The sequence below is a fragment of the Plecotus auritus genome (genome assembly GCF_963455305.1).
Source record: "Plecotus auritus genome assembly, chromosome: 7".
Lineage (NCBI taxonomy): Eukaryota > Metazoa > Chordata > Mammalia > Chiroptera > Vespertilionidae > Plecotus > Plecotus auritus.
Genome location: NC_137774.1, coordinates 82,685,252 through 82,698,303, shown reverse-complemented (window position 1 = coordinate 82,698,303; position 13,052 = coordinate 82,685,252). Strand labels below are relative to the sequence as shown.

Here is a 13,052-nt window from a genome sequence, read left to right as displayed (position 1 = left end):
GAAAAATAAGATGGGAAGTAGTAGTTTACTTAGGACCACAGGCTTTGGAGTTCAAATTCTATCTCTGCTACTTACTGGCTGTGCGACCTGGCAAGTTATTTGCCTTCATTAAGGATCAGTTTCCTCATTTGTAAAATGGGAAGATCATGTTTTTTTTTATGGGGTAGTTTTGAGATTTAACTGAGATAATGTATGTTAAGCCTTCACAGTGCTTATCAGATAATATGCCCCCCAAAAGGCCGCTGCCATCATTATGGGAAGAAAAAGCAGGGTGAACTCTGGAGAACCAACCTTTGTTTGTAGGTCATAGCCAGATCTTTCCAATAGTTAGCTGCTTCTTCCTCAGAGCTGAAAGTCTTCCCAGAGTCCTCCATTGTGAAAATGAAAGAAGTCACTCTTCTTGTGGCATGGTGTCTAGAAGAGAAAGTTTTAAAATTACTACCCTGGTTAAACAGCTGATCTTTATAACAGGGAACACGGGGGGCGGGGGGAGGGATTCCCGAACTTTACAATGGACTAAATGATAAAACATTGCCAAATCACTAAAACTAAACTCAGACAAAATACAGCCCACCTGCAGGTTTCATTCCATGGACAGATAAAACTATCAGGATTTGCTGATTAACACATTGGGAAGAGGGGAAATAAGAAAAATATGGAGGTGAGGACACCTCCTGGGGTTCTAGCAGAGGCAACTGGGTGCCACCCCCACCCCCATCACCACAGATGCAGAATATCAGAAGGAAAATCTTTAGGGCAGGGGATAATGAACCCAGTTTGAGATATTATTGTTTGACATGCCCACGACACATCTAGATGCAACACTGAATCTTAAACTCGGAGGTAAATTCTGGACTGATACAAATTTAAGAGTTATGAGTTTGTAGCTGATTCTTTCCTTTTTCTTGTGACGGAACCACTGGAGAATCTAATGAGAGCTATTTATGGAACTCTGAGGAATGCCAATGTTTGAAAAGGGGGGCAAGGAAAGAAACAGTAATCGGAGGAGACGGGAGAAACAGAGAGCTGTCCTGGCGTAGATGGTATCATGGGGAAGGGTAGGGGGGTGGGGGGAACGACGACACTCCACAGTACCCATGATGCAACAGAGAAGATGGTAAGATGAGGACTGGAAAATATCCAACAGACTTAGCAAAATGTTGGTCACTGGTAATGTGAGCAAGAATATTTCAACACAATGGAGGAGGGAGGAGAAATAAACTGGGTGGAGGAGTACGTGGGAGGTGAGGAAGAGGAAGTCCATGGGGTTTTGGAGAACTGGGTGTGAGTAGAAAAGGAGACAAAGTAGACCACAGCTAGAGGGGAGTGGGGGGTGGCGGCTTCGGCTCTGAGGATTTTGCGATATCCAGAGCAGAGGTTAGGAAACGTTCTATTAACAGTGTCAGTTTATAGACTCCCTGCTGATGGAGCCTCTGGATATAATAGCTTATTTTCTGAATTTATTAAAGGCTCTGAGCTTGTCAAAAGGTCACTGGAAACCCAAATTAGATGCCTCCAAGGTCCGTCCCTTCCTTCCTTCCTTCCTTCCTTCCTTCCTTCCTTCCTTCCTTCCTTCCTTCCTTCCTTCCAAGGAGCTCACAGTCTGCAGTGTGTGTCCTTGGGGACAAAAGAATGAACACAACCCCTCACTTTGCAAGGCATAACCAACAAGCTGTATTTTGGGCTAAAAGTACAAATAATTCGGCTAAATATGTCAGTGCTGACATGGATACAATCACCAACTTCTGGATCTCTGGCAGAATTTGAACAATAATACCTATATGTGAGCACAGCACTTACTGATAACCCTACACTTGCTAGTAACTAACTGTATGCACATCTTCTGGCCCTCCTAATTTCTCTTCTTTCCTAATTCAGAGAAAGTATGTTATGAGACCTCCCACCTACACCCTTCTGGGAACAATTTCTCTGAAAACTCGCTAAGCAGCGAGGCCAAATGGAGTAGAAAGCTGTTAATTTGTTGATTTTTTTCTAGTCCAGCATTCCTTCTTCCATCTTCCTGTAACAGCATCCCAATACTCCCTTGGAGAAACTGACTCTACACTCATTCCATGTTGTTCAGATGAACTTGACATCATCTTCTTCACTTGGGAGAAGGCACATGACTACTCATGCCTCCAGCATCAGTAACTGGCTAAGGGTGGGCCTACCCAACGCTGAGGCAATGACAGGGATCAGCCTTCTGCAAGCTGAATACGTCATCGGTGCAGGGCTGGACTTAACCCAAACTAAGCCAGTAACAAGGGTGGGCCTAACTCAAGCTAAACCAACAAGTGTCCAGACCCACACCTTTTGCAGAGCTATCAAGAAACAAAGTCTCTGGAAGTGTTAACTAACCTTATTGTGATAATCACTTTGCAATATATACATGCATAAAACCATCATGTGGTACACCTTAAACCAGCCGTGGGCAAACTACGGCCCGCGGCTGGCCCGTTCGGCTGTTCTATCCGGCCCACGGAGCCGAAAGAGTGGAGGGTTCTCTTGCTCTCCCCTCCGCTCCTTTACTTTGAATTTATATTAGTTCACACAAACACTCCATCCATGCTTTTGTTCCGGCCCTCCGGTCCAGTTTAAGAACCCATTGTGGCCCTCGAGTCAAAAAGTTTGCCCACCCCCGCCTTAAACTTACACAATTTTATGTCAATTACTAGTGTAACCATAAAGCTGGGTGGTGGGGGTCGGGGAAATGAACTCTCTTTTTCCACTAGGGTTTGTTAGATGGTAGGAGGTAAGCCCGGAGTGCCAATGATCATCTTTCTATTGCAAGAGAGGAGACAGCCTGTGAATGAAGCCAAAACACAGGAAAGCAGGACCAGGAGGTAGAGGGACTGGGTCCTGATGATATTGTTTGAGCGCCTGGATCCAGCTGTTCCTGATTTATGGTTATGAGAGATAACCCACTCCCTTTCTTGGCTGTACCAGCTAGGGTTGGGTTTCTGTCACAAGTGAGTGCTACTTAATATATAAAAAAGTGATAGGTCTTATTTGCTGAGAGTAAAAAGGATGGAGTACCTAGAGTGTAAATAACAGTAATTAACGTGGCACCAGGAAAGGGGGAACCTAGTATGGTGCTCCCTGCTCAACCCATAAGCTCTAATGAGCCCAGAACACAGCTAATATGCAGTCACCAAACCAATGTCTATAGTGTCCAGAGAACAGAGCCCATGCAACTGTAACTGAGCACTGTGTGGTCATTAATGATCTTTTTAAGGACAAATGCAAAGCATGGGAGGAAGTCTGCGTAAAGTTGGGTGACAATGTAAGGAACTAGGAACAATGAATGTATACTGACTTTTCCTGCTGTTTGCAAAAAGATCCTGTCCAAGGTTCAACATATTTAGTTCCTGCCTATTTCTCTAAGCATTTCCCACCCGCCTACCCCTCTTGCTTATGCACCAGCTACACTGCCTTCTTTCTGTTGCTTTAACACACAAAGCTTGCCCTACCTCAGGGCCTTTGCACTTGTTCTCTTTGCCTAGAATGCTTTTCCTTCAGATCTTTTCTCAGCAGGTTTCCTTCTTGCCATTCAGATCTCAGCTAAAATGTCTTCCCCAGAGAGACCTTATTTTAATACTACCAAATACCCCCTCTAGCCCTTCAGTATCATACTAACCCAACTTTGTGTTACCACTTTATGAGTTTTGTTTTTGTTTATCGTCCCTCACTGGAATGTCAGTTGTTGAACATATGGATCTTTTCCATCTTTTATATCCCCAATGCTAACAGGCATTCAATAAATGCTTATGGAATGAACATACATAGGGGAAGAGAGAGATTGGCCACTAGCTGATGGAGATATGAGGTTAAGAAAAGGCAAGAAGCAAGGGACCCTCTGAAGACTAGTTTATAATTTATATCTGTAAATCCCTAAGATGCTTATCAGGATGGGGAAACCCTCTCCCTCAGCACCTGAGTGGCACCTTCTTGATGGGAAGGGGTTGGAGGATAGGATGCCATGTTTGAAACTACCCCCTCCTCAGGTTTACATGATAAGGAGTATCTGATATAGTTACTAGAATTTAATAACCTCATCCTACATGCTTATGACAGATGAGGCTTAGAAAAAGGCTCCTAAAAATACTGTTATCACAGCCAGTGAGGCTCAAAACTTAATCCCAAAGGAAGTAATTAATTTGTGATGTTTTAGGAGGCACTTCCATTGTGGGAGGGGCTCTAAATACAACCATGCTGATGAGAAGGATCTGCTTTTGGACTTCAGGTACTGGGGAGAAACTAAGCAGAGGCCTGAGCTTATGTCACAGCTTGCACTCCCTTCTCTAAATCTCTGATTCCTTCAACTAAAGGTAAAAACCACAAGCCAGCATTTCAACCAAAAACCTCTGCACTTCAAAAAACAATCCTTAGGGAAGAGAAAAAATATACAGGCTAAGAGGGAAGAAGTAACGGCTTTGTTTTGAAACAGCAATCTTTTTTTTTTTTAACATGGAACACTTCACAAATTTGCGTGTCATCTTTGCGCAGGGGCCATGATAATCTTCTCTGTATTGTTCCAATTTTAGTATATGTGCTGCGGAAGCAAGCACTGAAACAGCAATCTTAAAAAAATGTTTCCTTTGCCATGTGAAAATGTCTCAAAGTTCTAATGTTATTCTCTGCCACAGAAAGCAGGTAAGATGACTTGCAAAGGTTCCCTTCTTCCAGCATTATCTACTGAATTTTAACATCACCTTCTATTTGCTGTGTGCTGGGCATTTATAAACAATTTTGTCACTTTAAGGTCATTCAGCTGTAAGAGTAAGCAAGACAATCACTTGGTTTTTCAAAAGCTGGAGCAGAAACATTATAAACCAGACCCGGGGGGGAGGGGGGTTGGGGAGGTGTCTTTAAATTCAAGTTCAAGGTCTCCTTGGGATTGCAAACAGACTGATTAGAAATCAAATTCACTCATTTCATTTGGCCCACAAGGTCTTTTAAAAGGCTCTGTGACAGGCAGGTGTTAACTCTTGGTAATGATATACACACCTTGTACCCACAATCTTAAAAAACCAATACTTCATTCATGCCTTTATTTCATCTGTGCTACATGCATTTAGTCCAACTTGTGTTTTCAGTACACCAGCATGTCATCGTGTCCCACCATCATGGACAAATCTCATAGGCATCTCAACTGTATATTCTACAGCATGCACAGAAGAACAAACTGAGACAAGTGGTTCAAAAAGTATCCATTTTATATAACTTAGAACTATCACTCCTACAAAAATGTGTTTCGCCAAGTTTTTTGTGGGTGTGTTTTCCATGATTAAAGTTAACAGAGAAGTCTGAAAACACACTTGAGACATATGCCTTTGATTTCAAAATCAGAAAAACAACAACAAAGCAATCTCTCTTGGCTTCCTTCTGAGTGAAGAAAGCCAGCGCATGCTGGTCAGAAGCAATACACACCTATAAACCATCAGGAATTAACTCACCACCCTTCTCCACCCAACCCCAATCCTGCCCAATCAAAACAAGTGGAAGAGCCGAAGGGAAAGGAAGGGAGAGAAAGAAGTTGCTAAATGCCAGCACGTGCTCCAACAGCTTCTAGTTATGAAGCAGGCTTTGCACTTTGCAGAAATGATATCACTGGGACAAGATCCGTCAAGAGTCAGCAAGTCTGGCTTCTGTTTTTGTGCTTTCAATGTCTATAATGATCTACCTAAAAAATAGGCACGCAAGGACAAATACTCAAGGCTGTACACCATCAATTCACTGATGTGGAAACTGGAGAAACTTAACTATCAACAGAGGACTGATTGGAAAACTATGAAGTTGTTAAGAATTATATGTACTGCCCTAACCGGTTTGGCTCAGTGGATAGAGCGTCGGCCTGCGAACTGAAGGGTCCCGGGTTCGATTCCGGTCAAGGGCACGTGCCTGGGTTGCAGGCTCGATCCTTGGTGGGGGCGTGCAGGAGGCAGCTTATCAATGATTCTCATCATTGATGTTTCTAGCTCTCTCTCCCTTTCTGAAGTCAATAAAACTATATAAAAATAATAAGTAAAGTTGTTTAAAAAAAGAATTACATGTACTAAAATGAGAGAAAGTTCATGATATTAAGAAACGATGCCATTTTTATTTACAAATCTATCTCCCTTTCTTCTTTGTATACAAAGGGTCTGTACCAGAATGTGGGTAAAGCAGGCACTGAGATGAGCACTTACACCTGGCATAATATTATATACCCTGACTTTCACAGTGAGCATATTTTGCTTTTGAAATTTTAACCCGAACAAAAAAAAAGAATAGCTATTGTTCCAGGATAATTTTTTTCTAGTGAACCAAAATGCCAGAGAATGAGTTTTTCCTACTGTGGTTTCCCCCTCCTCCATCCCCCTTTTCAAACATTTCTGAACACCTACTAAGTGTTCAGGCACAGCTGGGAGAGGCAGATACAAAGCATCTACATTGGTACTGGATGCAAACACAGTACTAGTAGCTGACACCAACTTTCTGTACACAGGTGTGCTCATGTTAGAAAGCTGTCTTTAGGGAAAGGTAGTGTAATTTCTCTGGTTCGCATGTTCAAAGGCAAAAGAACACACTTATCCAAAATGGGATAAAATATACCAACCAGAGGCCCCTGAGACTTCAAGGACATAGATCATCTGGATCTAGTCTTACATAAAAGATACACCAAGAGGAAAGATTTAAGCTTCAAAACGGATTGAATACCGGTGTGTGTGTTTGGATGGTGTCAGGTACCAAGTGTCTCTGGGAGTCACTGGGATTCAATCCCTCTTCAAAGCACCCTACCCATGTCCTAAAATGCCATCCTATCCTCTAATACACACACAAAACTAGCACAGAAAACAACAAATATCTGCCCAGCGCACGCTGCAAAGGCCATTTCTTCATAAAGAAGTTAAAAGGGGCCTCGGGCTACAAGTAGAAAAGGCACAAGCTAGTCCCTGAACAAAGAAGTCAGGGAAGTTCAGACCCTCAGGAGGCAGAGAACCTGAGAAGACTGGAGAAGATAAAGCAACTTCCCCAAAAGCGGTGTCCCGGGGGTGACGGGGTTTCCCATGACCTCGGAGAGGTCGGTAAGCCCAGCCGCAGCATTCAAGCTGTAGAATAAGCGTTTTCATCCTTTATCCAATCCGTCCCCAAAGTGCTGTCAGAGGAAATCTGAACCGTCCTGCAGCAGAGACCTGAGAAACGCGGAGGAAAGGAGACGGTTCCAAACACGTTCCCGAAAGGAGGGAGGTGGAGGAAGGAGGTTTTTGGAGAGGCCTGCAATGAGGGTGGAAGAGGGTGTGGAAGTGGGCGAGGAGGAGAGCTACGAGAAATGAGGGGGAGATAGGGAACAGCCGAAGGAAAAGGGGTGGTGGGGATTGAGGAGGGGCAGAGTACACGGCGAGAAAAGAGACTAGGGAGTCCAGGAGGGGAGTTTGGGGTGGGAGGGAACAGGAGAGCAGAGAAGCAGAGCTGCGAGGGCTGGGAACGCGGAGGGCAGAAGGACCAAGGAAGTCAAGGAGGGAGAGGAGGGCAGCAAGAAAAAGAAAGTTGGCAAAGGCGAGGAGTCGGGCTCGAGGACACAAGAGTAGCAAGGCACTAAGTTAGCAAGGGAGTTTCCAGGGAAGCGGGAATTTCGAACCCAATGCCCGGGACCGCCAGAGTCCGGGCGGCCAGGAAGCGACGCGCGAAGCAACGCGCAAGCGAGGAGAGCCCCAGGGTCCCGGCATCGCGGCGGCCAGGGGTCCCCGAGCGCACCTGGCGGCGGGGCGGGGCAGAAGAGTTTCCCAGCGGCGGAGGCGGTCCCCAGGCTGCCCTCAGCCCCGGCGGCGGCTGCAGCTCCGCACTTACCGGAGCTAAGGCGACGAGGACGGGCGGCGGCTGCAACAGCGGAGGCGGCAGAAACAGCGGCGGCTGCAGAGGGTGGTGCGGCCGGGACCTCGGGCCCCCGCCCCCGCCCTTGCGCTCGCGGCCTGCGTCATCCATTGGCTGCTGCGCCACGGGACCGCGTCCGCCTCGGCCAATCAGCACCGAGCAGCGGCGTTTGGAAACTTTTTTCCCAGGGTCCGGGTGCGGCGTGGCCACGCGGCGGCCCTGCAGCGGCCCAGCGGCGGGAGGGGGCCTGTGAGGCGCTGGCTGACAGGCGGGGACCTGGCCCGCCTTGGAGGATGCTGGCTGCTCCCCGGACACCCCGGAACGGGCTCAGACTTGTGGGCCAACGCACGTCAAGAAAATACGTCTCCTTCCCCTGACACCGATTGCATTTTCCCCAAATCAGAGGAAAGACAAAGATTCAGATCCGCTTAGGCTAAGCAATGCCCTGCGTTTTTCCCATTTCTTTATACCCAAAATAAAAATTTCAACATTACTACCTTCTTTAAAGGTAGCAAAACTTAGTGCGTAAGAGTTTGATTTCAAGCCCGGCTTTGAATCCTTACTAGCTGAGTGATCTCGGGCAAGTTACTCTCTGTGACTTAGTTTCCTCATTTATAAAATGTTCATGATAGGATTCTACCTCATAGCGGTAAACAGAGGCGAAATGAGTTAATTTGCCATTCGTAAAAACAATGCCTAACACATAGTTAGGTACAATCTATGTATTTGTTAAGTGATCGTGATTTGCTAGAAAATTGGTTGTGTAGGGTACAATGCTAACTTGACTTAGGTTTTCTCACTTAATTCTCACAGCAATCCTAATTGTTCACCAGCAATTGTTTATTGAGCACTCACGCTTATAGCACAGACAAGATGCCTATCCTCAAAGAGTTTATACTACTAAGAAAGAAACACTTTAAACAGCAAACAGAAAAAGTTAAATAATTTCAGCTTCTAAGAAGTGCTAAACATAGAGCAAGGTCACGTGATAGAAAGGGTTGGGGAGGAATCATTTCAGATAAAATGGTCAGGGAAGGCCACTCTAGGTAGGACAATGGAGCTAAGGCCAGGATGATGAGAACCACAGGAAAACACTTTTGTTGTCTTCATTTAAAGATAAGAAAACTAAGGTGCAGGAAGTTAAATGTGTTGCCCAAGGTCTCACAATTAGTAAGAAATCAGGCTTTAAAGCTGGGTCTGTTTGACTCCTACACTAGTATTCTTCAGCACTATGCTAGAGGCAAAGAAATCTTAACTACTTTGAGGATTCCAAGCACATTCACAGAATCCCTTCTGCCTCCCTGCCTTTCTCTAATTCTACTTTGTTTTGACTTCTCACTAGTTCCGGAATAAGCTCAGAGACACAAAAGGGAACCACCACCTACATCAACAGGGTTAAGGAAAGTACCAAAATTTCTGGAGGGGGGGGGACTTTCATTCCGGCCCCAAATGCTAATAAGTCATTTGCATCCTCTTGACACTTTTGCTCTTATGCTTTCTTTCACTCCAACAAAATTTTATTGACCCTCACCATTGTGTGAGGTTTCTGGGCAGGGAACAGTCACCCCAGTTTACAGATAAATTGAAGCACAAATTGATGAAGTATCATTTCAGTCCTGACTAAATGGCACTGATCAAGTAATGTCAACTAGTTGGCTTTCAGTTTCCTTCATTTTCCACCAAAAAGAGGGAGGGGATATTGAAATGATTATCATTATTAAACTCCTCTTCAGGAACAGGAGTTTAGGTAAATATCATTTGGTAAAGCCTTAAAAATGAAAGGAAAATTTTGGTGTACTTTAAAGCATTATCCTCTCTTTATTAAATTTATTTTCCTTGTAGTATTCAGATATGAATGAGTGGAGAACTCAGTTTCTCTTAAGTCCTTTCATTATAACTTACTAGAGGCCCAGTGCACGAAATTCGTGCACTGGTAGGGTCCTTAGTGGCTGCTGACTGCCTCGGGGTACTCCCTCCCTTCCCCCAGCTGGCCCCACCCCCTGGTTGAACTGGACAACTCTCGGTCCAGGGGACACTTTGCATACTATGCTTTTATTATATAGGATTATTTCAAAACCCTAAACTTAACCTAACATAGAAGAAAAGTTGCTGGAGGAGAAACTACTTTAGTGGCAGCTAGGTTAATCTAGGAGCTGAACTGAATGTAAAGTAGCTGCTTAAATAGCACAAAAATCAATCTTCATCCTTGTTTCATAAATTTGGACAAGGAAAAAACTGAAAGTTACTCTTACTCTCTGCAAAGAGTTTGTCCAGCAAAGGAATAGAAATAAGACTAACAGAGGCTAACTTAAGAAAATATGTCTTAAGGAAAATATTAAAGCACTCTTTCATAAATATCAAATTGTATTTGATTCATAATTATCTGCTTCCAAGGGCTGGTGTACTCTGCATAGGTTAGTATTCTACAGAAAACAACAAAATTGCATTTCTTTAAAAATAATTTGTAATTCAGACTTTTCATTAGCTTCCCACTTCGTACAATTTGTTCATTTTTATTTACTGCACTTAACCTGTTGAGACCAGGCACAATTCTGGCCTTGAAAGAATGTCAAAGTCAAACAAAATGTGTCTGCTCTTTTTTTTTTTTTAAATATATTTTATTGATTTTTTACAGAGAGGAAGGGAGAGGGATAGAGAGTTAGAAACATCGATGAGAGAGAAACATCGATCGATCAGCTGCCTCCTGCACACCCCCCACTGGGGATGTGTCCACAACCAAGGTACATGCCCTTGACCGGAATCGAACCTGGGACCCTTCAGTCCGCAGGCCGACGCTCTATCCAGAGCTAAACCAGTTAGGGCGTGTCTGCTCTTTATTATGTTTTGTGGCTAAAAACTTTTTTAAAAAAGAAGAATTTTTAAAAACCCACCACTACTTTGTCTTTTTATACTTTTAGTTAAAATGGTCCATGTTCAGAGATACTCAACTAGAATAAAAAGGAAAACACCCCTAAAGAGAAGCATATGTGGTACTTTGGAAAAAACAAAGCGCTAGAAACAGGGTTGCTTTCCCATCTCATTCCCTTTTGGAAAATATTCCCTGCACAGACAATGAAGATTTAACCTAAGCAGGCTGATGATGTGTACTTGTCATCTTCCTACTGGAAAATGAAATTCAAGCACGAAGGATTCTTCAGCTACATGTTTGATCTTGCCCTCCACAATACATGTCTACCACCAGGATGTCTACAGGGATGTATTAGCTTCCCCTGAAATTCACCCCTAGGGGCTTAATCACAAGGAACAACAGCCTGTGATTATTGGAATCGAGAGTCCCCACCTATGGGGAATTGCCTAATGAAATTGCCTCAAACTTCAGACTTTGGGGGGCGGGGGGTGTAAGGTCTCTTTTGGCAATTTCTAGTTATTGATTCTTCTGCAAAGTGAATCTGTTTCTTGGCAAACTTCAGAAATAAACTTTTCCATAGTATTCAGCCACATCCTAAACTTTGTCTAGATTTAGATACAGCTATGTGCTTTGTTTCTCTAATTTGCAACAGGAAATAGTGAGCAGCTGGCAGTTTTGCAAAGGACAATTGTGCTTATTGAATTTAAATTTTTTTTTTCTTTTTAAATCTCAGGTAAAAGTAGATGGTGAGGAGAAAACAAACCCAAACATGACTCATCTATCCACGTAAAATACAAGCCGCAATTGGCTTCACAAGGCTTTTGCTACTATGAGGTCTACTTTTTGTTCGCCCAACCTGTTACTGGAAAAGTTGTCTTCATTTATAATGAGCTCCGGACCAGGGCTTTTAAAAATCACGTTTTCTTAAGTCACGAGGACCTCTTAATTGTCGGTGACAACATCCAGTCTAGTCCCAGAACACACTTTTTTTTGTTTGCCAGCTTGGTCATAACTCTGCGAGACACCCGGCCGGCCAGAAGACGGTTAGCTCGGTTGGCAGTTTTTTGTGTGTTTTTTTTTCACTCGCCACTAGGTTGCACTAGATTAAGCATGCTGTGGAAAATATGCGTTATTTAATTTTTCCAAAGCAGAATCATCACGTGACAAGACGAGAGGCGAAGAGAAAAGAGAAGAGAGCCAAAACGTTCAGGCTTTTCATCGAAATCCGATTTAAATCGCCTTTCCTCAAAAGACCGAAAGAACTGACTTGTACCAATCTTGGTTGGCTGATTTTTTTCCCCCGGTTCCACTTCACAAGCTCCCTAATTCCCCGCTCTTAGGTTTCTTTCTACTCCGCAACGATAGACCAGGGGGAAGGCCTCCTTAAATTGGGGGTTTTCGTCAAAAAAAGCCGGGGCCGCCCCCCGGGAAGGTCCCTATTTAAGGGTTTATCGGGAGGGGACTGAGCCTGACGAGGCTGCAGGGCCGCGAGGCCCCGCCCCCCCCAGGTTCCCAGCACACTCTGCGCGGAGAGGACACGACTGTGGGGGAGGGGCGAAGGAAGGGGCGGGGCGAGGGGGAAGAAAAGGGCGTCGTTTTACGACTGGGGCGGTGTGGTGCGGAAGCGGAAGTGGAGGGCGCGCTTGGCGGCGGCGGCGGCGGGAGCTGCGGAGTCGGGAATCAAAACAAAGGGCCTGGCGGGGCGGGGGGAAGGCGGCGGGGTCGGAATGTGAGCGAAGGTGGAGCTGGCTGTAGAGGTGAGTGTGCTGGCAGCGTTGGGAACCAGTCCTTGATGGGCCCACTTCTCAGGGTCCACTAGGCTGGAGGAAAGACAATGTACCCCCATTCCCTTGCCTATTGCTGGTGGAGGTTCTGGAGGTTGGCTAGTCCGTAGGGAAGGACTGGGACCCACCACTCAGGCCCCCACTAAAGGTTCGGGTTGCCTCCCTTTCGTGTCCGTTCACGACTGTCATTGCTGCGCCGCTTCTGCCCTTTGGGGGGCGGGGGTTGGCTCCCCGCCCGAACTTGTCTCCCTGCTTCCAATGGTGTCCTCCAGGTGTGGAGAGCAACCTTTCCAGAGGAGTGTGCTCTGTTGGAAGGGTAAGAGAGGAAGATGGAGTGGGTGCTTTTGCAACCCCCCTGAGCGTTTTGCATTCTCCTCAGTTTTCACTCTCTAGGGTGCAGCCTCTGGTTTGAAGGATAGTAGTTGAGTTTTCTTAGGGCTTGAGCCACTCCCACTACTGGTTGTAACGCGACACCTTGATACACCTTTTAGAGTTCCCCAAGCACCTTTCCGATATTACTAAGAGCTCTCCAGTTCCCTTTATAT

The 13,052-nt window shown here is 45.1% G+C and overlaps 2 protein-coding genes across 14 annotated transcripts in view; one reads left to right on the top strand and one right to left on the bottom strand.

Moving 5' to 3' along the window:
* NDE1 (nudE neurodevelopment protein 1) overlaps window positions 1-7,939 on the bottom strand; it is a 41,227-nt gene extending 33,288 nt beyond the window's left edge. For 2 of the 7 annotated variants that reach the window (XM_080681655.1, XM_080681651.1), the window contains exons 1-2: window positions 7,831-7,935; window positions 292-414 (exon numbers count right to left, since the gene is read on the bottom strand). In XM_080681655.1, coding sequence (XP_080537781.1) covers window positions 292-374 — 83 coding nt within the window. In that variant the 5' untranslated portion in view covers window positions 375-414; window positions 7,831-7,935. Of the gene's footprint in view, window positions 1-291; window positions 415-7,054; window positions 7,148-7,737 lie in introns of those variants that run through there. The other 5 variants (XM_080681652.1, XM_080681654.1, XM_080681649.1 and 2 more) reach the window with 3 other exon arrangements.
* Window positions 7,940-12,336: 4,397 nt separating this feature from the next.
* Window positions 12,337-13,052, top strand: part of MARF1 (meiosis regulator and mRNA stability factor 1) — a 42,726-nt gene continuing 42,010 nt past the window's right edge. For 4 of the 7 annotated variants that reach the window (XM_080679020.1, XM_080679019.1, XM_080679018.1 and 1 more), the window contains exon 1: window positions 12,344-12,480. The gene's annotated coding sequence lies outside the window, so the exon portion shown is untranslated. Of the gene's footprint in view, window positions 12,481-13,052 lie in introns of all 7 variants that reach the window. The other 3 variants (XM_080679021.1, XM_080679017.1, XM_080679015.1) reach the window with 2 other exon arrangements.